General features: G+C 42.5%; 1 protein-coding gene across 3 annotated transcripts in view; it reads left to right on the top strand.

Moving 5' to 3' along the window:
- Positions 1–23,183, top strand: part of GREB1 (growth regulating estrogen receptor binding 1) — a 98,836-nt gene that overhangs the window by 29,216 nt on the left and 46,437 nt on the right. Inside the window, exons 1-4 of one of the 3 annotated variants that reach the window (XM_079970308.1) lie at positions 7,292–7,474; positions 13,440–13,635; positions 18,420–18,548; positions 21,352–21,528. In XM_079970308.1, the coding sequence (XP_079826434.1) occupies positions 13,479–13,635; positions 18,420–18,548; positions 21,352–21,528 (463 nt within the window). In that variant the 5' untranslated portion in view covers positions 7,292–7,474; positions 13,440–13,478. Of the gene's footprint in view, positions 1–7,291; positions 7,475–8,721; positions 8,849–13,439; positions 13,636–18,419; positions 18,549–21,351; positions 21,529–23,183 lie in introns of those variants that run through there. The other 2 variants (XM_079970309.1, XM_079970307.1) reach the window with 2 other exon arrangements.

The raw sequence follows: 23,183 nt of genomic DNA, 5'->3' as shown, positions 1-23,183 counted from the left end.
TGGCATTTAAGCGGATGCACTATGTGTCACTCTTGGAAAGCAAAATGACTGAGCGTTAGGCTTGCTTGCTTGGTGGTTCTTCTTATAAGATAATTAAACAGGTTCACGAAGGATAAGTCTATCATTGGTTGTGTTCTTCCTACACAGTTGGGAATTGTCGGTGCTGTTGCACTCATGTCCCGCATGTGAACTTCCCAAGGCCAACTGGCTGAAGTTGTGAGGTAAAATTCAACTTCTTCACTGCCCACTGTGAGAACGGGATGCTAGACTGACCCAGCAGACTTTTACCTTCTTATGGTATTGTGTTGATTTGAAAGGATTTGAAATTATGACACTAAATTTTGCTTCACCGAAAGGCTGGACTTTTAGTGATTTTTTTTAAAGAAATGGGGGAAATGCATTGTAAAGTGTGGGGTAATTCTTGCTTCAGTGCAGTGTCATCTAACCTCCCCACTTACACTGACAAAGAAAAAGAAATGTGTGTGTTGCAGGGGGGGTGGGGAAGCAGGGAAAAACTAGGGAAGGAACATAAGTAACTAAGTTCCAGACTGGATCAGTCACCAATGGGGGTTTTCCTTGAAATGCAAACAGCAGCTTCACGGGTCTTGGAAGGAGAATACACTGGTACCTCGGGTTACATACGCTTCAGGTTACATACGCTTCAGGTTACAGACTCCATTAACCCAGAAATAGTACCTCGGGTTAAGAACTTTGCTTCAGGATGAGAACAGAAATCGTTCTCAGATGCTCAGGCTTCCCTGGGGGTAAACCACACACACACATTAATTACAGTAATGCAATTAACGTCATGTTTCCTTTGGCCCCGAGGGCAATTTGTTAGTCATTGTAAACAGGAAAGGGCATAGCTCCATGGTAGAGAAAATTGGCATTTATTTTTTTTGCACCCTTTTGCACAGGTGTTGGGTATGGAAAAAAGGAATGTGTCAGATAATTGGAATGTATGTCCACTGAAAAGATGTTAGACTATTGATTTGTGGGTAGTGTAAGCTGCTGGTGGTGTGAGCTTACATCCCACCTTTTTGCAAATTTATGGGCTTCTTCAGATGTATATTGGGGTCTGTTGTCAGATATTAATTCATCACAAATGCCATGCCTTGACAGTACTATCTTTGGGTGGGTTATTATAGCTCCGGATGAGGTGTTTTTCAATTTTGTTACTTCAAATTGACTTTAAGTTCGTTACGTTTTCCTTCCAGTTCAAATAAATCTTTAACCAGTTGCTGCCAGGCTCTGCTGGGTACCTCCCTAGTTATCATGTGTTCTTTTTTGTGTTTTTGATGTTTTGCACAAGTGTTACAGGTTCCGACCATCTCCTCTCTTTGTACATTAGGTCAGTAGAAGGTGTGCCTTGGCCTTCATTTTCACAATACCATCTCAAGGTCTTCTTCATGTTCCAGTATCTCTGGACACATTGCCTTTGAGGTCACAATCTTTTACCCTTTCAGAACCAGACCATTTTCTACTGTTAGCTCTATCTTATCATTCCAGAAATACAGTAGACCACCCCACACTTATGGTTTCTTTAAGGCAGACAATATCCTGCCTCTCTCTGCTTTGTGCCTAGTTTCTTCCAGTTTGTTTGTGATTGCAGTGAGGTCTTTCAATAGCATGTACACCTGCTCTTCTAAGTCTTTTTTCTCTTTGGCATTTCTGTGGGTGGCATTTCTCTTAAAGGGGCCACATGCCAGATATTTAATTGATAATGCATATGTTACAAATAGTATATTTCTGGAACATTTGTGCTCCTCTGACATGGTAACCCTCAGGACTGCAAACTCATACATTTAAAGCACCCTGCTCCCAAGAATCCTGGGAACTGTGCTTTACCCGCCATGGAGCTACAATTTCCCATACTCTTAGAAAACTACAGTTCCCAGGATTCTATGGGAGCAGGGAATATGCTTTAAATGTAAGGTGTTTATGCAGCATTTCAAGAGTTGAACCTGACAAAAAGTCAGCAGGGCACTGCATCATATGTTTCCTTCTTTGTTTCCTGAAAATTGTCCAAGGGAAATTGGAGTTCTTGTACAAGTGTTCCAAAGTTGTTTTTGTCGCTGTTTCTGATTGCATCCCACCCAGCCCCATAAAACAGTGCACTTGGCACATTCGAACAATAAACAAACATTCAATTGCACGGAAGACCTTTGGTTTGAAACAACAGACTGGAGACAAATAAAGTGGCTTGTTATATTTGATACTTGATAACATGCTGATAACATGCTGCAGCTTAACATTATGTGCCTGATCAAAATTTATTCTGACCTGACCCTAGACATTCATTTGGAACTAATTTCTGTTGGCTTCCCATAAATGTGCTAGCATGCAGCCTTAATATATTAATACAGCAGCTCACAAGGTCCACAACTTCATGACTACATAGTTATGATTCAGTGTTTGCTTAAATTGCAAATAAAAGTAGTTTTGAATATACTGCTTTTCCCACTGGAACTTTTGGGGTTAGGGTTGTGATTTAGCACAGAATTCTGTGCTCTATGTATGAACCAATCAGCCAAATTTTGTTGAATTATCCAAGCTATATAATTTATTCATCATCACTTATTTGAATGTGGGGAGGGGCAAGCATACATTCAAGGGACCTTGAAGCTGCCTATCTATTGTTAAGTACATGGGCAGCAAACTGAGCAGGAAGACATGGCTCCTGATCACAATCTTCCCCCATTAGAGTGCATTGTATTTCTATTTAAATTATGGAACTGTTTTGTCCACATATGTAGAAATCAGCAGATGCATTTTTATGCAAATCTACGTCACATTGGGTCTTCATATTTTCTGGAGAAGCATAAAGAACCATCTTAACCAAAAGCTGCTTTGAGGATATTTTTCTTTCTTTCTTCCTCTCCCACCCTAGCTATTAAATCTTTTTATCTTGTGATATCAGAGGCAAGACCTGGGACCTGAAGCAGGTCCTCTAATACTGATGCTGATTATTCTTCTCCTAACTGTGGGGCTAGGAAAGGTAGAAGCTTCAAAACCTGGACTGATCCCAAAACAGCATTAAGGCAGTTCGCCATCCCAGGAGAAAACCAAAAGCTAGAAAAATCCTGGCCGTCCTGAAGTTGCCAGAACCCACCTGTTAGCTCCATGTCCACCACCAGAAGTGATGCTGGACTCAGGTTCTAGGCAGCTTCCAGCGATTGCTAGCACATGCTCCTATGTTCTCCCAAGGAGAGGGTTTGGAACTGGGTAGAAAGGGTGAAATGAATCTGGAACCTTTCTCAGCAGAGCTAATCCAGGCTGTAATCATATTATGGCCTGTGCTAATTAATTGGGCAATTTTTCATTGCTCAGAAAGGCTTTGTGGTACACGTGACTTGGTGAAAGGTGATCATCCTAATGCTAATGATGATTTGAAATTACTTGTGTATTAGACAGCGTTATTGATGCTCTTTGGAAAGTTTCCAGTCCCAAATCAGTTGATGTGGCTTGTACAAGGAATGCATGGTATTATTATTATTATTATTATTATTATTATTATTATTATCCACTAGCCTCACTCCCAACTTCCTGTGGTCATTAGAACATCTGAGCAGAGCATGCAAATTGTATGGGTATAGGCTTTTCCTGCTATACTCTAGTTCACCAGATGCCAATCATATGTCTCAATATGAAAACAAGCTCTACTTTCTTGGCAAAGGCTGCATCATTTGTAAAATAATCTGTCTGTTTAATAATGCATTCTATTGAAAAGGAATGGGAGGATTTGCTTAGGCATGATTCATCACCGTCTGTTACAATAATTATAAGGGTTTTTTTTCTTGCTTCCCCGGTCAAAACGACCTTATTTTTATAGGTTTTTTTCAGTGCTTGTATGCTTTGCTTTAGGGTTTTGAAAATAAGTTTAGCAACAGAGACACACCTAATTCATTTGCAAGAGGCACTAATAGCCTGTCTTGTTTTCTTTCATATTTCTGTTTGCCATGGTGCCAGAACAGAAACTTTTGTACAACTAAGTTTGATAGGTGATGCAATTGCAAGTCCAACTCACATTTTGATTGCTCAGTGAAATTTCCCATCATTTATGAGTGGGGTGCAAAGTGGGGGCTGTGATTCATGGTAATAATTATTAGCATTTATGTCACTCTTACATGGAACGCGGATGGTGCTGTGGGTTAAACCACAGAGCCTAGGGCTTGCCGATCAGAAAGTCGGCGGTTCAAATCCTTGCGATGGGGTGAGCTCCTGTTGCTCGGTCCCTGCTCCTGCCAACCTAGCAGTTCGAAAGCATGTCAAAGTGCAAGTAGATAAATAGGTACTGCTCCAGTGGGAAGGTAAATGCCGTTTCCATGCGCTGCTCTGGCTCACGAGAAGCGGCTTAGTCATGCTGGTCACATGACCCGGAAGCTGTACGCCTTCTCCCTCGGCCAATAAAGCGAGATGAGCGCCGCAACCCCAGAGTCGTCCACAACTGGACCTAATGGTCAGGGGTCCCTTTACTTTTACCTGTGTCACTCTTAGAGCAGGAGGCAGGAACCTGTGGCCCTGCAGATGTTCCTGGATTCCAACTCCCACCAACTCCAGTGAAATCCTGTACATGTTCTATTAAGAAACAAACACCTGGGACTTACTCCCAGGTAAATGTGTACAGTATGGCAAACTTAAGTAACCCATTATTTCTCATTCCCGTCCCACTCCCCAGTCCTCTATCTTCAATAGTGGGATGATATAGGTCTACCTGCTTGGCTCCCAACTGCAACATTTTCAAAAGTATGTATTCCATGGTTTGGCTATTAAAAACTGGGTTCGCAGTAGCTAATTGGGAACTACTGGCTTACTTTACAGGGTTGTTGTAAAATTTGCCTAGTTAATGTATGCATTTTTAATCCCTAACCATTGGACAAGCTTATGACTAGCAATGAATGGATGCCAATTGCATATACAATATTAGGCAAACCTGACAGTCTCAAAGTTGAAATTTGTTTTTTATCTTTTGATTTTTGTGTTGTGAACTGCCCTGAGATCTACGGATGTAGGGATGTAGGGTGGTATACAAATTTAAATAACAATAACAGCAGCAGCAGCAACAACAACATCATATTTAATTTTCTACAAGTAGCCCAGTAAAAATGTCTAAATAACGCAACATTTCATTCCTGTTAAGGCTGCAAAGTACTGTAATTTGCATAAGAATATTTATGGAAAACCTACATAACTAGAAACAGCACGAAGAAACTTGCATATATATTTTTAGACAATAGACTACCCAAAGCCAAATTCCAATGTATGTTAGAGTAGTAAAATATCCCAAAGCAAATTCATGCATGTGATGTCAGAAGGACTCTAAAACTGTCTTTTTGGATTAGTTTTGTTTGAAAAACTCCATCAGACTTTTTTTTTACCTCAATACTTTCCACTGGTTGTGACAAAAAAGCACTTCAGTAGCAAAAATATTGGGATATTTTGTGTCTAAGCAGTTTTGCTTATATTATAGAAAGAAAACGATAAATAAAAAGTGACTGAAATTGGAGAACAGTGTTTATTATTGCACAGGTGGCAATGTCCCAGAAGGACTATGTTAACAGGTCAACTTGTGTGTAAATTCTGCAATGAAAGGTGCACCTGGAGTTGAATTTTGTCCCAAATTACCAGCCACATCCGTTACAGGGGGTTACCCTATTTTTTTAAACAATTCATTACTACTACTACTACCGTTATGAAAACTGCCTATAATTACCAATCAAAATTCCAAATCAGTAACTAAGATTATTTTATTTATTTAAGCAACACATTGATATTCAGCCTTCATAACTGCTTATCCCAGGTGGCTTACAAAAGCAACAAAGAATGCAAATAATAATTAAAACAATAAAATTGGTAGCAAAAATAAAATCCATTGGAACAGCAGAGCGACAAAGTCCCTTTGTAGTGTTTAAAATATACTTTTCCTTACAGTGCTTAATATCCAGTTCATTAAAATCCCCGTAATTATGAACAGAAGGTGTAGCCGCCTCTAGGAACATTCTCATGTGTGGGTTGGCCGCTTCACTCAGACTATGAGCTCAGCTTAGTTCAGGAAGAGAGCAGTTACAGAAAGCATTTGTGGTATGAAAAGTTATGACATTTCTATAGGAAGTAATGGTTTCCTTGGTAACCTCTAGGTTAGATTACTGCAAAATGTTATATGTGGGGCTGCCTCTGAAGACGCTTTGAAAACTTTAGCTGGTGCAGAATTCAGCAGCCTGCTTGTTCAATGGGACAAGATGTTTTGAGGATATAGCACCAAACCTGGCCCAGCTGCACTGGCTGCTAATTAATTTCCGGGCCCAATTCAAAGTCCTGGTTTTGATCTATAAAGCCATAAACGGCTCAAGAACCGCAATCCCTCAAGGAGCACCACTCCCCATATGAACTGACCTGGAGCCTGCTATCATCATGTGAGGCCCTTCTTTGTGTTTGCCCCTCCACAAGAGGCCGGGAGGGTGGCAACACGAGAATGAGCCTTTTCTGTGGTGGCTCCCTGTGTGTGGAATGCTCTCCCCAGGGAGGCTCGGCTGGCACCTTCATTGCATACCTTTGGGTGCCAGGTAAAAACACCCCTCTTCTCCCAGGCCTTTGTCAAATCAAAATGGCCTTTAAAACTGGGGTGTGTGTCTGTGTGTGTGTTTGTGTTTTACTATTTTGTTTGCTTTGCACGCTGTGCATTTTTGTGCTTTTTATACTGGAAACTGCTGAGAAAACAGAGAGATCTGATTTGGTGTAAGATAGCTTCCTAGGTTCTCTCACACCAGATACTCACTATATATCAGATCCACACGTCGGCTGGCTCGAGAGCCCTTTCCTTCCATGTTATAAGAAGAGAGCACTTTAAACAAACACTCGCATCAATGAAGTTTTAGTTTTTTGAAACCGTACAGTGCAAAGTCCAGCCCTCTGCCTTCCAAAAGGGAATAGCGGCTGTGTTGGGGAGGGGGGTGGGGGGGGGGAAGAGCTGTTGACGTTAATAGTACCTCAGACTGACAGACTGGTAAGTACTTGACTGGGAGCAACATGACCTAGCAAAACACTTCAGTGTTAATAAGACATTGGGGGGGTGGATGCTTCCATTTATCATCTAGCCCATCGGACCCACAAGATTCTGGAACAGCTTGCTGGGTTATGGTGTAGCCCTTATTTTGTTTCCGTCGTGGCCACAGAACATAACAGAGATAGCTTTGAATCCTTCCTCTGTTCTGCTGTCACAGAAGAATGTTCGTGTCATGATGACCTGACCAAGTGTTCAGTTGCACACACACTGTACTGTTTCCAAAGGGTTACTCAGTCAGGCTGACAGGCTCTCTCTTCTGAATCAAAGGGAGGCAAACTCCAGCAGAGCTGGAGTTGGCAGCTATCAGCCACCTTTGCAAGTGCTCTGGCAGTGCTCAGTTCACGATGATTCAAATCACGAGGCTGACTTAGGGACATAATTTTGGGAGCCTGAACACCTCAGCTGTGTAAGGTATAGTGTATGTTTTTTTTTTTGTTTTTTTTTGTTATGTTGGGAACATTTGCTTATTTCTTCCTCTTGTGTCACTGAGATTTTTTCCCCCAGGTGAGATTTATTGTGAAGAGCTACGTTATCTAGCCCTGGTGTGGGCTGACTCCCAATTTTCTGTGGCCTCTCTTTTTTCCTTTACTCGGATCCCTGTGGTCCAACAGTGTGTTCTAAAATCACAAAGTAAGAGAGTGCCTAATTGGTATTTCTCAGTGGTTGAACATGACTGCTTTATTTTAAGTGGTCCTGAATGGGCACTCTTGACTTGAGAATATAAGTGCTTGTCACTTAAACCAAGGACTATGTAGTTCTAAATTATTTTCAGGAATCCCAGCTACCAGCAAGCTTTAGGTAGCCTACTGAGGAAATGTCCTATAGTCTACCTGCGGATACCTCTGCCCATCCTTAACTTAATTACATGGGCTATTGAAGTTCATAATGCCATCATCTTTTTTCCCCAGAATTACGATTATACTCACACTTCTGCCTTGTTATAATGGCACAAGAGACATTGTTTCAAATATGCTTTCCTATAACATCTCTTTAACCGTTGCTCGCAGAAGTATTTCTTGCTTTCTAGCTCTGCTTCATGTCATAGGAAAGAAACGCAGGCTTTTCAAAGGACAGAATGCTTGAGGGGAATTTTCATTTCACAATACACATGTTCAGAAAGTAATGCCTTGATTGGATTTTATTTACTTTTTTTAAGCTCCCTTCTTTTGCACCAACAATTTTCTAGAGTTAGATTTGTATGAGACGAGATGAAAGCTGACATAGAGGAAATTGTTTCTAAGCTCCAACTTTGTCCTTGTACAATTTTGGTTTCAGGTTTCCAAGAGCAATTGGCTCTATAAAAGGAATGTTTTCCCAGTTTCAAAAACCTGGGTATTTTTTGCTGCTTTAAAAACTTTATTTTTAGAGAAGGTGTGACCATCTACTTCTTGGTCCTGATGCTTTGAGAAGATGGCCCTGGTAGTCCCTCCCATTTCTACAATTCTGTGATTCTATAATTCTATGATTCTATGTCTAAACTGCAGAAGCAAACTATTTTAGTTGCTGTTTCCCATCCCTGGGGGGTTGGGGACCTCTTAGCCTAGAAATCTCTACACTCTCTCAGTGAAACAGTTCCCAGGATTATTGGAGGTGTGTGTAGGGGTGGAGTTTGAAATGGCTAAATCAGTTTCAAATAGGAATCCTTACAGTATCAATGTACCTTGTGGATGCGGAAGGTGCTTGTCGGAGGAACTAATACCTCAAGGTCACCTTTGCTTTGCTTAGAAGTAGGATTACTTGGATTTCAGTACACCGGCTGCCACTAAAAGCATCTGCAGTCATAAGGTAAGTGCTAGAAATTATGGGAGTGATGTGTTTAAATCGAGCTAGTATCAGCATGGTCCTCATCTTGAATTTGTATGCAAGTTATTAATAGAAAACTAAGAACAGAAGGAAGGCAGAAAGGCAGACAATTCAGTGCTCCTTAAGGAAGATGTATTTGTTTTTAACAGCTGTAGATTATGCTCTGTTTCCCCCCCCCCCCCATAAAGACCTGCCTGCCACAATGCTAATTTTCAGAGTCTCCCTCTCCTGCTGCCTCCAGACCTTTATTAAAAGTCTAGTCTACACTGCTAGAGGAAAGGTCTAAAGTTATTATTATGTGCCTATTAGCTTATAAACTAAAACACATGTTTAATATTTCAGGTCCCCCCCCAAAAACTCATGCATTCCCAGCTGCTACCTTGTAGTTGACTGAGAATGCAACCCTGTATAGCTTTCTACTCAGAAGTAAGCCCTGCTGAGTTCAATGGAACTTCCCAGCTCACTTTCCCACTGCCTCTTGAGCCTGTGTTTTATCTCAGTGTGGATCACATCTCTGTGTGGCTTCGTGCTCTGAGGCAGGTCATCGTTATTCCCTCGTCCTTTTTTAAAGGCGTCTAGACCGAGGGCGACTTTCCAGAAGCCACTGTTAAAGCCTAGATGAAATTTGACCTTATGTTTTAAGCCTGCATAAGCAAACACTCTGCACTGAAGTTGCTATACCAACTGCCCAGTGAAGAAGCGTAACACCCAGGAACCTGGGATGCTGTTTCCAGAGGCAGAGGAACTGTGCCTTTGTGTGGGTTGGAAAAATAACAGGCTCCTTGGGTTGGTAACACTGGAGTTACAGATCCTCAGCATCACAATATCAAGATGTAGCGGGATCCAAAGTACGTTTAATTAGTAGTAAGTCGTACCGTATTGAGTCCAGGCTTACTAGTCCATTTTAGCATTATATAGTCTTAAGGTCATGAAGAGGCACCGTGACATTGAAAGTTTAAAATAAAGAGCTAGTGGGCACCATTCGCCCAAAGCTAAGCACACTTAAATCCAGTTGGGTTCAATGCACGGTTAAAACCCGTGGGATGTGAAAATGTCACCCTGTCTACGGAGTGAGACCCATGTTTTCCAGTGCCAATGGGGCATTTTTGCAAGTGGTATAATAAAACCCACACCTTGCAGTCAAGCTTGATAGTGTGCAACTGGAGGTTATAAATGGGGGGGGGGGGAGATATATTAACCTGAGCACACATTCTCCAGCTAATGCTCATTTTACATTCACCTCGCAGATGTGGGGAATGCCAAAACCAATTTAGGAAAACTGCCTCGGATCCAAGCTCTGGGAAATTGGAGTCCCAAAGCTAGTATACAGAGGAGATTACTGAGAAAGTGAGTCCTCCTCTTCTTCTCGGGACTATAACTGCAGTGATTCCCTCCTTATTTTTATTTGCTAATACCGCCTCCTTCGCTTTCCCCTCCTGCCTAACAAACTCCACTTATTTAAAGTTTGCCATTCTTTCAAACGCAACTTGATTGTGGTCTGTTAACTCAGAGTCACTAAGTTCTTCCAAAATATGCAGACGTAGCAAGGGGATGGAGGGGGCAGAAACAAGCTCCAGGATGGCAGCCAAACTCTGGGATCTGAGCTAGGCATTAAAACTCTGGGATCTGAGCTAGGCATTAAAAGACACTGCCTGGAGAACTGCAAGCTAGAGACACTTAACAGAGTTATTTTATTTCCAAAGTAACACCTGCAGCGTTTATGAGATCCTGTTAAGAAGCAGAAGAAATCTGCATTAGAATACAGTGTTTCCTGTAGGAGAGGAAGAAAAAGACACTTACAGGATGCAGCTTGGTTGCCTAATGTATTTATTGCCATATCATATATTAGGCGTTAGCCTGCAGTGTTGTTTCTGTTCCAGACTTGCAGCCAATTGATTAGGGAGCTGTTCTCCACGACTCAAGGGACAAAATAAAGAGTAAACACAATGGCTGGGTGTCTGGGAACTGACAGTCCTCACTTCAAGGCAAAAGATGGCTCACTCTGCATTAGTAACGCTTACACTTTGAAAATTCACAGTGTCTGATGCTGGGTGCTTTTGAAGCATTGCTGCTATTTTGGTGTGTGTTTGTGTGCATAGGAGGAGGTATTTTCTGTTATTTAGGCTTCCTGGTATAATTTGACAAAACATACTTTGTATTTCAAGGGACATTTATCAGAAATGCAAGGAGACGTGCCCCTAATTAAGGACATTACATATGACCAGAATGTTCCTTCAGTCTGAGATTCTAATCTGTGAACTCTGGTTTTTAGCATTAGGTATGTTACAACTGCACTGTAAGGCTGCAAATATGCCATACACTGAAAGGATGTGATTTCCACCAAAGAATCCAGGGAACTGTAGTTAATCCACCACAGACCTACAATTCACAGCGCCCTTAATAAACTACAGTTCCCAGGGTTATTCGGGGAAAGTCATTGCTTGAGGAGGTGGCCCAAAACGGCAATCCAATTTACCTTTAAAAATGTGGATGAGGGGGTGACCAAAATTGGTGATGAATGAACTTGAATTTGGCTTCCATGCCTGCTAGGAACAGCTTAGAGACTTCCGTTCAAAATCTGATTTGAACTTCAGTTCAAAACCCCTTTCTTCGCCTTGCAAAAATCTCGTTCTTCACTTACTCTGCCAGTTACTTTCATGCCTGCAAAATAATATTGTGTGATCTCTGGTGTATTATCCTAAACTGCTTTTTTGAAGGGTAGATTTATTCTTTGAGTTGCTGATGAGCTCCAGTGCGGTTTTCGTTTCCTATCCCCTTCACTAAGTCTTAGAATTGTAGAACTGGAAGGGAACCCAAGGGTCATCTAGCCCAACCTCATGCAGTGCACGAATCAAATTAAATTGCTCTTCAAGCTCTCTCTTACTTCCCTTTGTAGAATTCTTTTTTAAAAAATGCAGCAAATAGCATCATGATAGAGTTCTGTCATCAGACGTTAGGTTGCAAAGCTGACCACCCTCCCTTCTCCACTTCCTGTTAACATGGAGCCTCTTGAAGAGAGCCTGCCAGTATTTTTTCTGATCATTGTTTGGAATTTCACAGACATTTGAAACCTGTGCCACCCCCTTGTGTTTGTGAGCAACTGAAAGGCATCAGTCTGTGCAGCAGCAGATCTAGAAGAGTTCAATAGCACAAGAAAACGAGGCCCAGCACGTCAAGCTTCCTGTTGCCCATTTTATTACTCACTTAGCACATTCAGGGTCACCAGCTTGTAGCTGTCACCCAATACTGGTGACAAGAGATTTGCAAGGGCTTTCGAGACCTTAGCTTCCACAGTATAAATGCAAGCAACCATCTCGTATGGTTAGAAATAGGGATTTTTTTGTTTTTTATTTGCTCCGCTGTGCCAGTGCCCTGCTCATTTTTCCAAACAGCAAAATAATATGTCAGATAATCAGATGCTTGGGTGTACTATATTTTGTTTTTATTGTTAGGAACCCCCTAAGCCTGAAGAAAGTGCAACAGGAAATTAAAGCCAGCAGACACTAATCTGTCTCAGGGTGCTCTGCACAAACATATATGCATGCCAGCCAATTGCTCATCGCTCAATCATTCATCACCTGTCAACTCTGTGTATGAATGGGTGGGCCAGTTTCATTGGCAAGCCTTATGTTTTGAGCTGATGTGAGGCAGCATGACAAGTCTTGCCTATGGGGTTCAATATTGGAATGGCTCCTTCAGAGATGTGAGTCATCCCTTGATATATGGCTGTCATCAGACGATGCCTTGAGAGAGGTGGGATATATAGTCCACAAAGAAACTGGACACAATTAAATGATGCCTCTGCACATGGGAACTCCGCTGAAGTCTGACTTTAAGCCAGTGTTTCCCCAAACTTGAATCTCCAGCTGTTTCCAAACTGCAGCTCCCATCATCCCTGACCACTGGTCCTGCTAGCTAGGGATGATGTCGTCCAAAAGCAGCTGGAGACCCAAGTTTGGGAAACACAGCTTTAAGCAACGGGAGGTTAAATCTGGCATCTGGATTCACCCAGAATTAAATACCCGCTGAATTCAGTGGAACTGACTCCGACATCAGCCTGCATTTTTTCCTGAGATACTTCTACGAGAACTCTCACCCTCTGAGGTAAGGCAGGAGGTGATCAGAGAGAGGGCATTATTTGTGGTAGCCTCCTTTCTTTGGCATTGCTTTCCTAGGGAAGTTTACCTGGTCCGGTGCATGCGTTGATATCTTTTTGGCACCAGACAAAAGTCCTTTTACAAATCTGTTTCAGTTTAAATGTTTTGATTGCTGCTGTTATGCCCTTTTGAGCCTGTCAGAGTAATTACATTTACATCTTCCATTAGTATTTTTTTTAAAATGATGTTGTGCTTCTTATTTTTATGTAAGCTATAAGTTATGTAACTTCCTGTCATTTACCTGCAGGATCTGCTCAGTGAGTGCTGCCAACTGCCCATCATCTTTGCCCTGTCAAGAACAATGTCAAACTCATGGATAGATGCCTCTTTGGCATTCTGAGTGGTTTCCTTAGTTTGTGAGGACAAAACTTGATTTTCCTCTCTTTTCTTTCTCTTTCTTGTTTCATGTGGAATAGTAAATAAATAAAACAAGCCCTCCTCAAACTGCAAAGAAGATGGGGAATTCTTATGCTGGGCAGCTCAAGACCACGCGCTTTGAAGAAGTGCTGCATAATTCCATCGAGGCTTCTCTTCGGTCCAATAATTTAGTTCCTAGGCCGGTTTTTTCACAGCTGTATTTAGAAGCCGAACAGCACCTTTCCTCTCTAGAAGGTAAGAAATGTTGATTTGACATTTTTATTCAAGTAGAAATTGAGCCTGTTTTGTTTTTAATGATCAAGAGATCATCCTGAATATTCAGTCCACAACCAACACAAAGTTGGCAGAGCTGCCACTGGGTGCTGCCTGGTTGGTGTTGACCTGCAACAGAGCCTTGTTGGGGGTGGTTTCCCATTTATGGTATGTCCTCTTTGGTTAGGGGCATCTTTCTCCCTCGTTATTAACACTGGAATTTTAAATAAAAAACATTCCTGTTCACCTAGGCATTTGATGGCTGGAAAATAACTGTTTCTGGCAACCTTGAAATGATATTTGATGGTTTGTAATTTTTTTAATTATTATTTGTTGCGGTGATTGCTGTTTTATTGTTTGCTGTCCTTGGCTGCTTTGGGAGGATGGGTGGAACAGAAAGTTGATTAAATGATGAATAAATAAGCGTTCAAACATGATATTCCGATCCCCCAAGCAAAGTCACCGGAATCACTTCACCACCCACCAAGCCAACTTGTTTTACTGCTAAACTTCAGGAACCTCTGTGGATCTGACAGTATGCAGGCATCATTATTCTTCTGGTGCAACTATTTCCTCCTGTTAATTGCTGGTCTCTCTTTATTGGCTTGAAGGGCATTTCCTTTGTATCTTCTTTTCATGAGCACACTTCCTTTCAAAGCAGTCTAATTACGGCGTGGAAAGAATAATTATCAATGCAATATGGCAGGGTCTTTAGGCAATTGGATTGAAACATAATTGAAATATTACTCAAATAGTTTTGAACGATATAGCTACTCACCACCTATGGAAAAATCCTATTTAGGAACAAATCTGTGGCCATTGCACACATATTTCCCTCTCTCCTTCCTTTCTTCCAAGCTGAACAAGGACTTTTTCATTTGCATGAAAAAAAAACATTACCATTGTTTAAGTGTCCATCTGCTCCCACTGCTTGCTCCCCACATGGAAAACCTTAGATTTCATGAACCTTAGATTTCAACAAAGTCTGATGTCACAAAAGAGGGTTATGACATCAACTGGGAGAAGATGCTGCCAGAACATGGTCTTTGTTTTAAAACAAAAGAACTCTTTTCACACTTGTTAATGGATTTAACAAATCACTGGGTCCTAATCCTGGTGTTCTTTGTGTGTGTGTGTTTATATATATATATATAATTAGCAAGAACTAAGTGTGTTTATACAGATGATGATGATGATGATGATTATTATTATTTTATTATTTTAAAAAGCATGCACGCCGACAGGGCAGAAAAAATATTTAATTATTTCATTTAAAATGTGTATAAATTGCCCGTTAGCTTTAATACTGCCTAATTGCTATTGTGTGGCTGGAGAATGATAGCCTATTGAGGTGCAATATGGGAAAAGCCTTGCTTCCAAGGGGTAGGCTGTTTGCCATATCTTTTACAAAAATAACAAGAGGGTTGCAAAATGTGCCCTTCCATGAGAGGGGGGAAGGAAGTGTTCATACTTCACAAATAGTTTTTAAAATTATAAAACAAAATGTCCACAAAATGCCAGGGCACCGCTATCCGGAATAGTGTAGTGGACTTCCTAGTCCCACCTTATCATCTTCTCATTATTAAAGGGCAAGAAGACAGTTAACGCTTGTAGCTAGGAGTGCTCAACGTTGAGCAAAAATAATAATGAGAACAGCCCAGCCATAAAAGTAATTTAGAAAACCATTGATTTCATTGGAAAGGATTTAAGCACATGTTTAATTCTTATTGAAATCAGTTGGACTTAAAATACTGCCAATTCTTGAAATGAAAACTTCTGGTAGATGGGCAGAGTCTAGGGGCAATCACAGAAGAGTTTCAGGAACGGAGTTTGGGCGTATCCAACATTTTAAAAAAGCAGATAGCTGGGTGAGATAGCTCAGTTGGTTAGAGCATAGTGCCGATAACACCAAGGTTGCAGGTTGAGTCCCCATATGGAACAGCTCCATAGCCCAGGGGGTTGGACTAGATGATCCGCAAGGTCCCTTCCAACTCTACTGTTGGATTCTAGTGCTTTTGAGAGGTCCACGCTGTAGCCAGGTGATTTTTGGTGTGCCTGTATACGCAGCCTAACACAAAAATCAATATCTGGACCGATTTTATTCTCATTAGCTAACCATTTATTTCATTGGCCGAGAGGGGATGTGTTCTTGCCCTCTTGAAAACAGACACAATAAATTAAAAATTGCGTAGTTAACGGAGAGGCAGTATTTGTTTATATTCTCCCAACAATTTCCTCTGTAGTCTGCCTCTTTTATTCATATGATTGCAGGCTGAAAGTACAATAATAAAATAGACTAGTGCTTGTCATCGTTGTTTGCCATGAAGTCTGCTTCTGAGCCTTTTCAGGCAAAACCGTTGGAACAAAAGGGCACTCCTAGACTTCAGACCGCAGGCAATGTCTTTCTTTTGCATTACGCTGATTGTGATCTTTGCTTGGATGCTTTTGCTGGACAGCTGTGTTATTTTCATAGATTTTCCTGCCATTTTCCTTTCGGCATGTAGTCAAAATTTATGTGACTGCTTCGTACCAAGTTAACTAAATTCTCTGTGGCTTATATCGAACCTGTGCTTTATTCATGCTTAATGTATGCCTTATGTTTAATTCAAACACTTAACACATCAATAGCTGTAACCTAACTGAATATATTAAGCAAGGTTTTATTTGTCATCTGAATCTGGCCCAGTTTGCTCAGTGCCTCAAAGCATGTAGAGCTTAATGCAGCTCTGGACAAAAATAATCATGCTTTTATAATGACTGCCCTTTAAAGGGTTGTGTATGTATATTGAAGTTTTGAAGAGCTGATCTACAAATATTGGTTTACGCTGGTACTATGAATACACCAAAGGCATCTCAAAATCATAGTTTGCATACATCTTGAGTATTTGAGGGCCTTGATCCAGTGCTGTGCAATTGTCCTCATCCCTCATATCCCCCAATGTGAGTGTAAGCAGTGCAAGCATTCATTATAGTGAATGGGAACTTCACAATCGTTTAATGTTGCAGCACCTAGACTTTTGTAACTCCCTGCCTATTGATATCAAGCAGGCACCTTCACGGCACTCTTTTCAGTGCCTGCTAAAAACATTTACATTTAGACAAGCCTAACTAGCATGCTTAAAGGGACGCAGGCCTAGGACTTGCCGATCAGAAGGTCGGCGGTTCGAATCCCCGCGACGGGGTGAGCTCCCATTGCTCGATCCCTGCTCCTGCCAACCTAGCAGTTCGAAAGCACGTCAGAGTGCAAGTAGATAAATAGGTACCGCTCCGGCGGGAAGGTAAACGGCGTTTCCATGCGCTGCTCTGGTTCACCAGAAGCAGCTTAGTCATGCTGGACACATGACCCGGAAGCTGTACGCCAGCTCCCTCGGCCAATAAAGCAAGATGAGCGCCGCAACCCCAGAGTCGGTCACGACTGGACCTAATGGTCAGGGGTCCCTTTACCTTTACTTTAACTAGCATGCTTGGGAAGTTGAGATGTTTTTTAATCTGATTTAGCATTTCAACTTTTGCATGTTTTAAAGGACTGTTGTAAATTTTTCTTGAGTTTCTTGTTTTAGCTTTTCCCCCTAAACCTCTAGAAGGTTTTCTTCCTTTAAAAAAACAACAACAATCACATGGTGTGTCACTTTTATGAAATAAATAATAAAATAATATCCCCAGACAGTCCTCCTCTCTCAGTGCCATGGAATTATTGCACAAGCAACTTGCGTGGCAAATTGAGGACAGGGCTGGAAGCGGATATGAGAAACACACCAAAGATCTCCCATTCCTTTCGGCACCCCCTCATTCTGCCCGCGCATGTACCTATGATCTTGCACTGGTGTGGGGATGAGGGAAGCAGGGTTCTATTGGACTCTGTGTTCTTAGTCATGCTCCACTGGATCAGGTAAATCGTACAGGACAAGATATAATGGACTAGTTCACAAGAATCTTAGGTGGGAAGTTGGTGGATTCACTCCACAACTGCAGCTTGACTTGATTCCTTGCATCTGTGAGACGCACCATGGTTCAAAAATCGCAGGCCACTTTCATATCACATGAACATGCTGTGTCTCTTGATGGAGGCAGTTCACATGTCATTTATTGTGAACTGAGTAAGTTATTATTCTGGAAAGTGCTATGGGTGCTTTTCTTCTCTTACACCAAACTCACACCTGTCCCCTTTATTTACCTGCCTTTCTGTAAAGTCGGAAGCTGCCCTAAGATTTGTTTCAAGCTACTGTTTAGCTCATTAACTTAGCGCAGTCCTCACTGCCGTATTTGAAGCTTGGGACGCAGGTGGCGCTGTGGGTTAAAGCCTCAGCGCCTAGGACTTGCCGATCGAAAGGTCGGCGGTTCGAATCCCTGCGGCGGGGTGCGCTCCCGCTGCTCGGTCCCAGCACCTGCCAACCTAGCAGTTTGAAAGCACCTCCGGGTGCAAGTAGATAAATAGGGACCGCTTACCAGCGGGAAGGTAAACGGCGTTTCCGTGTGCGGCTCTGGCTTGCCAGAGCAGCGATGTCACGCTGGCCACGTGACCCGGAAGTGTCTCCGGACAGCGCTGGCCCCTGGCCTCTTAAGTGAGATGGGCGCACAACCCCAGAGTCTGTCAAGACTGGCCCGTACGGGCAGGGGTACCTTTACCTTTACCTTTACCTTTACCTTTACCTGCGGCTGAAATTGCGAAACAGCTCTCCCTAATAAAGGGGGAGAAAGGTTATTTCCTCTCATCTGAATGCACCATTTACCTGACCTCTGGTGACTGTGCTCACGATACCTTTTAGCAGGCAACAGAGTGGATAATGAGGAAGATGAGGAGGAAGAAGAGGAAGAGGAGGAAAGTTCAGAATCAAGCAGCCCCCCTATCCCTTATCAGATGAAGCCGCCTCCTGAAGGTGGTTGCACTACTGACGGTAAGAAATTCATACAGCTGGGTGGCACGTTTAGAGGTGCACGCAGATGAAGCGGCTTCTTCACACTGATGACTGAGAGAACATGCGCCGAGTTGCACCCAGCATTGCGTGTGCACATGACGACTGTTGCATCAGGAGAGGCGGCCAGGTTGTGCCAGGCTGCGCTGGTCGACCCGGGCCGACATCCCGCCAGGCCACACCGCATCCAGGTGACATTCCCTCAGGCCTTCTCTGCTCCCTCAGGATTGGGGATGCTGAGCCTTCTCCCAGTGGACATGGCGGAGGGCTGTAGAGGCTTCAGCCCCACAGAGTTGGCACGCCTGACTAAGAGTCGTTCCTTTCACACAGAATGAAACCCGAGAGTTCAATCCAGCAAGCCTTAGGCATGGCTACATTCAGTCGTGGACTTAAACTAATCAGGACTGCGTCATTTCTGCTGCTTTCACTGGGATCCATGCTTAATTCTGAGGCCTAGTTGAGGTTTAGGTTGCGCTATTTGGGACTGCAAGTGGAAGCTCCCATGATTGAATGTCTTGCTGTGCATTTATTTCTCCACATAGCAAAGTCAGAGAGAGTGGTTCTAGTCTAATCTTCTCCCCGGGATTATCAGTGTTTACACCCTGATTTTCACTTAACAGAGTAGCATTTATTATTTATTTATTAAGGAACATTCCGTTATGTGAGCCCCCACCTGAAGTCTGAAATGTTACTGCTCAGAATTCCTCAGTGAAAAATAGGCTGTCACAATGAACTTTTTGCAGATTGAATTTTCCATGAAAAATTACCTTTAAGATAATAAGATTTTGGGGGAAATCATAATAATTGTGGATTGCTTTTAATCTGTTTGGGTCGGCTTGTTTTATAACGTTTGGTATTATTACAACTTCTAAAGAAAGTATTAATCCGAACAGAGATTTTTACAGTTTGAGAATGGAGATGCTATTGTATAATTGTTAGCAAAACATGACTCAGAATGGCACATTCCAGAACATCTATGGATGATGTACAGAGAAATTTAGGGTATTTTGAATGGTAAGCTCAGATATTCGTTTTTAATGAGCATTTGCATACCAGAGTTGTTTTCTATAGAGTGAAAGAGTAGTCTTTATTTCCAATTAATTCAGTGTCCACCTTTTTGACTTGAAAATTACTTAGCTCCTTCTGGACTGGATGCCACATGTCCACTGCAAAAAGTAGAAGCTCTGAGTCGCATATAAAATTGCACATTTTAATTTATATGCACAGATGCAAATTTAGAAATAATTACTTTAAACAATTTAAATAGAAATACAACACAAGACTGAGCAGGTAACCTGTGCGCCTGATTGGTTTGCTGCCCAAGGGCTCCCTTTTGATGGGCAATTCCTGGTTCTCTCTACTTATGGTTCTTCATCTTTAAACTGGAATTAGACCTGACAGCTCTTCAGTTAAGAGGACTGTAAAATAGGATACTTTGCCACCTTAGACTGAGTCCTGAGACTGGCTAGCTTACTGAAGTCCCATGTTTATGTTGTCACTTGCACTTTGCTATTTATTGAGAGATCTAGTATCCATGTGTACTAATTTCTTTTCTTTCTTTCTTTTTTTAAAAAAAGGATGTGCTTCAGGGCATGTCTGTAGCAGCTCCTTTTTTGTGCAATCTGGCACCGAAAAGAGCACATGCCGTTGGTTTGGCCTCTGCCTCATTCCAATGTCTCGCCAATTATTGTCTCTCAGTTGTTGCTCCATTTCCTGGTTTCTCTGTGTGAAATTTAGGACCTCATTAACTGGGTACTAACTTTCCTGTGATGGTCCTTGCATATGTTTGGACAAATGCCGCTCAGTGTGTCCCTCATCCTTGCCATTGTCCTTCCCATGTGCTTTCACCACTGCAGCTTTTTACCCACTTTGGAATGCTGAATTTGCTTATATTAACCGGATTACCACTTCCTGCTTACTGTTTTGCAAAAGGTGATGCACAAATCTTCAGACAATATGATCCAGAATTTCCCTCGTAGTGACTGTCCACCTGTCTCTCTGGGTGACCAGAGTCAATAATAATAACAACAACAACAACAACAACAACAACAATAATAATAATAATACCACCCCACCCATCTGGCTGGGTTTCTATTCCCACATCACACACACTTCATTATTGGAGCCATTTTCCTTTAAAAATGCATATGCAAATATTCCCCTCTCATTTGTTAATTTATTCCACTGTGTTACATTGAAAGGAAAGAATGGGATTGTTTCTGAACTTGTACAGCTTAGGCAGTTTTGCTGTCTGTACTTCTGCATCAATCCCTCACCCCTTTACACATTTGAATCAAAATACAGTGGTGCCTCTGGATGCGAATGGGATCTGTTCCGGAGCCCTGTTTGCATCCTGATGCGAACATAAGATGCGACTGCGTGGCTGCGCGTGCCGTGTTTCGCTGCTTCCACACATGCGTGTGACGTCACTTTGAGCGTCTGCGCATGCGCGAGGAGCGAAACAAGGAAGTAACGTGCTCCGTTACTTCTGGGTCGCTGCGGAGTGCAACCTGAAAATATTCATCCTGAAGCTATTTCAACCCGAGGTATGACTGTAATGAGAGATATGTAGATGCAACCATGCATATTCAGTGGGGATTTATTAATTTTATCCTGGACCCATGGTTCTGAGAGGAATTAATTCCTTTAAAACACCTTGACTATTGTCTTTTCTTTTCTTTTCTTTTCTTTTCTTTTCAAAAGAGTATAATTTATTCCACCAGTTCATACATAACCTACGGTATATAATTTGATTAAAATAGTGTTGTTGTTTTTCCTCCTCCAGGTTTCTGCCAGGCTGGTAAAGATTTGAGATTAGCATCGGTTTCAAACGACCCAATTGAAGTGCCTTCAGGCTTCCTGCTGGTTGGCGCCAAGTCACCAAACTTACCGGATCAGCTTTTAGTGTGTGCCGTAGATAAGAGATTTCTGCCTGATGACCAAGGGCGCAATGCCTTGCTAGGTAGGTGGCGGCTGGGATCACAGCATTGCTGTAAGTCAAGGACCCTGTGGCCCTGTAAGATTTTGTGGGACTATGACTGCCATCGTCCTTGACTACCGCCATGTTGACTGGAACTGATGGGAGTTGGAGATAAACCATTTCTGGAGGGCCAAGGTTTCCAATTTCTGTTGTCAGGGAGAAGTGACAAGATTAGCCCCATCTCATTTTGATTCCTGGTATTCGTCCTTGTTTTTGAACGATTTAACCTTCTGTGCAGGTGGCTGAGCTTAAGGAAAGGTACGGAGTGAACCTCTATTTTGCAGATGCCGCGTTACCTTTAATCCAGCCCAAGGTTACACTCATTGTCAGATCAGTTTGCATTTACAGTTACTCAGGCGACACCTTGAATTACTAGGCCATTTATGGACATTTCCAATGCCAGCTGTCTTTGATCTCATCTTGTGTTGATATACAACCTGTTCCTCTTCTCTTTTTGAGATGTGGTTTGTGATAGCAACCCATTAGTGAAGCTCGCTGCACAGAAATAGAGGCTCCCTAGGGTTGTCATATTTCTAAAAGTGAAAAACTGGACACAAAATGTTTTTTTTCTGACATGGGTTTCCATATGCCTAGGTTTCCCTGAACATCTTAACCGATCCTCGGAAATTCTGTCCGGACGCTGTTTTTGACGGACAAATCCAGGATATGCCTGGGAAATTCCGGACATATAGCAACATTACTCCCTGCTGCTTTCTCAGTCTCATCACCTTCTTTAATATATATATATGCATGTAAAGGGGACCCCTGACAGTTAGGTCCAGTCGTGGCCGACTCTGGGGTTGCGGCGCTCATCTCGTTTTATTGGCTGAGGGAGCCGGCGTACAGCTTCCGGGTCATGTGGCCAGCATGACTAAGCCGCTTCTGGCAAACCAGAGCAGCACACGGAAATGCCTTTTACCTTCCCGCTAGAGAGGTACCTATTTATCTACTTGCACTTTGACGTGCTTTCGAACTGCTAGGTTGGCAGGAGCAGGAACCAAGCAACGGGAGCTCACCCCGTTGCGGGGATTCGAACCACCGACCTTTTGATTGGCAAGTCCTTGGCTCTGTGGTTTAACCCACAGCGCCACCCACGTCCCCATATATATAGAGCCAGTGTGGTGTAGTGGTTAAGAGCGGTAGTCTCGTAATCTGGGGAACTGGGTTCGCGTCTCCGCTCCTCCACATGCAGCTGCTGGGTGACCTTGGGCCAGTCACACTTCTTTGAAGTCTCTCAGCCCCACTCACCTCACAGAGTGTTTGTTGTGGGGGAGGAAGGGAAAGGAGAATGTTAGCCGCTTTGAGATTCCTTAAAGGGAGTGAAAGGCGGGATATCAAATCCAAACTCTTCTTCTTCTTCTTCTTCTAAATTTAAAGCACATCCCCACACAAGAGAAAGAGTTATGGGAACTGGTTTATTAAGGGTGCTGGAAATCGTAGCTCCATGAGGCATAAGCTACAGTTTCCAGCCTTCTTTGGGGGCAGAATATATGCCTTCAAATGTGTGGTGTGGTTGCAGCCTTGCTCTTGGACTTGAACTAGTTGTGAAGGGTGACTTTGGGTCAGCCTCTCACTCTCTTTTACCCAACGTTCTTTACTGATCTGTGAGGAGAAGAGACTGCGTTAATCTTACAAAG

Source organism: Podarcis cretensis (genome assembly GCF_951804945.1).
Source record: "Podarcis cretensis genome assembly, chromosome: 3".
In the NCBI taxonomy this organism is placed as follows: Eukaryota; Metazoa; Chordata; class Lepidosauria; order Squamata; family Lacertidae; genus Podarcis; species Podarcis cretensis.
The sequence above is the reverse complement of the archived record's forward strand: the minus strand, read 5'-3'. Positions and strand labels throughout refer to the sequence as shown.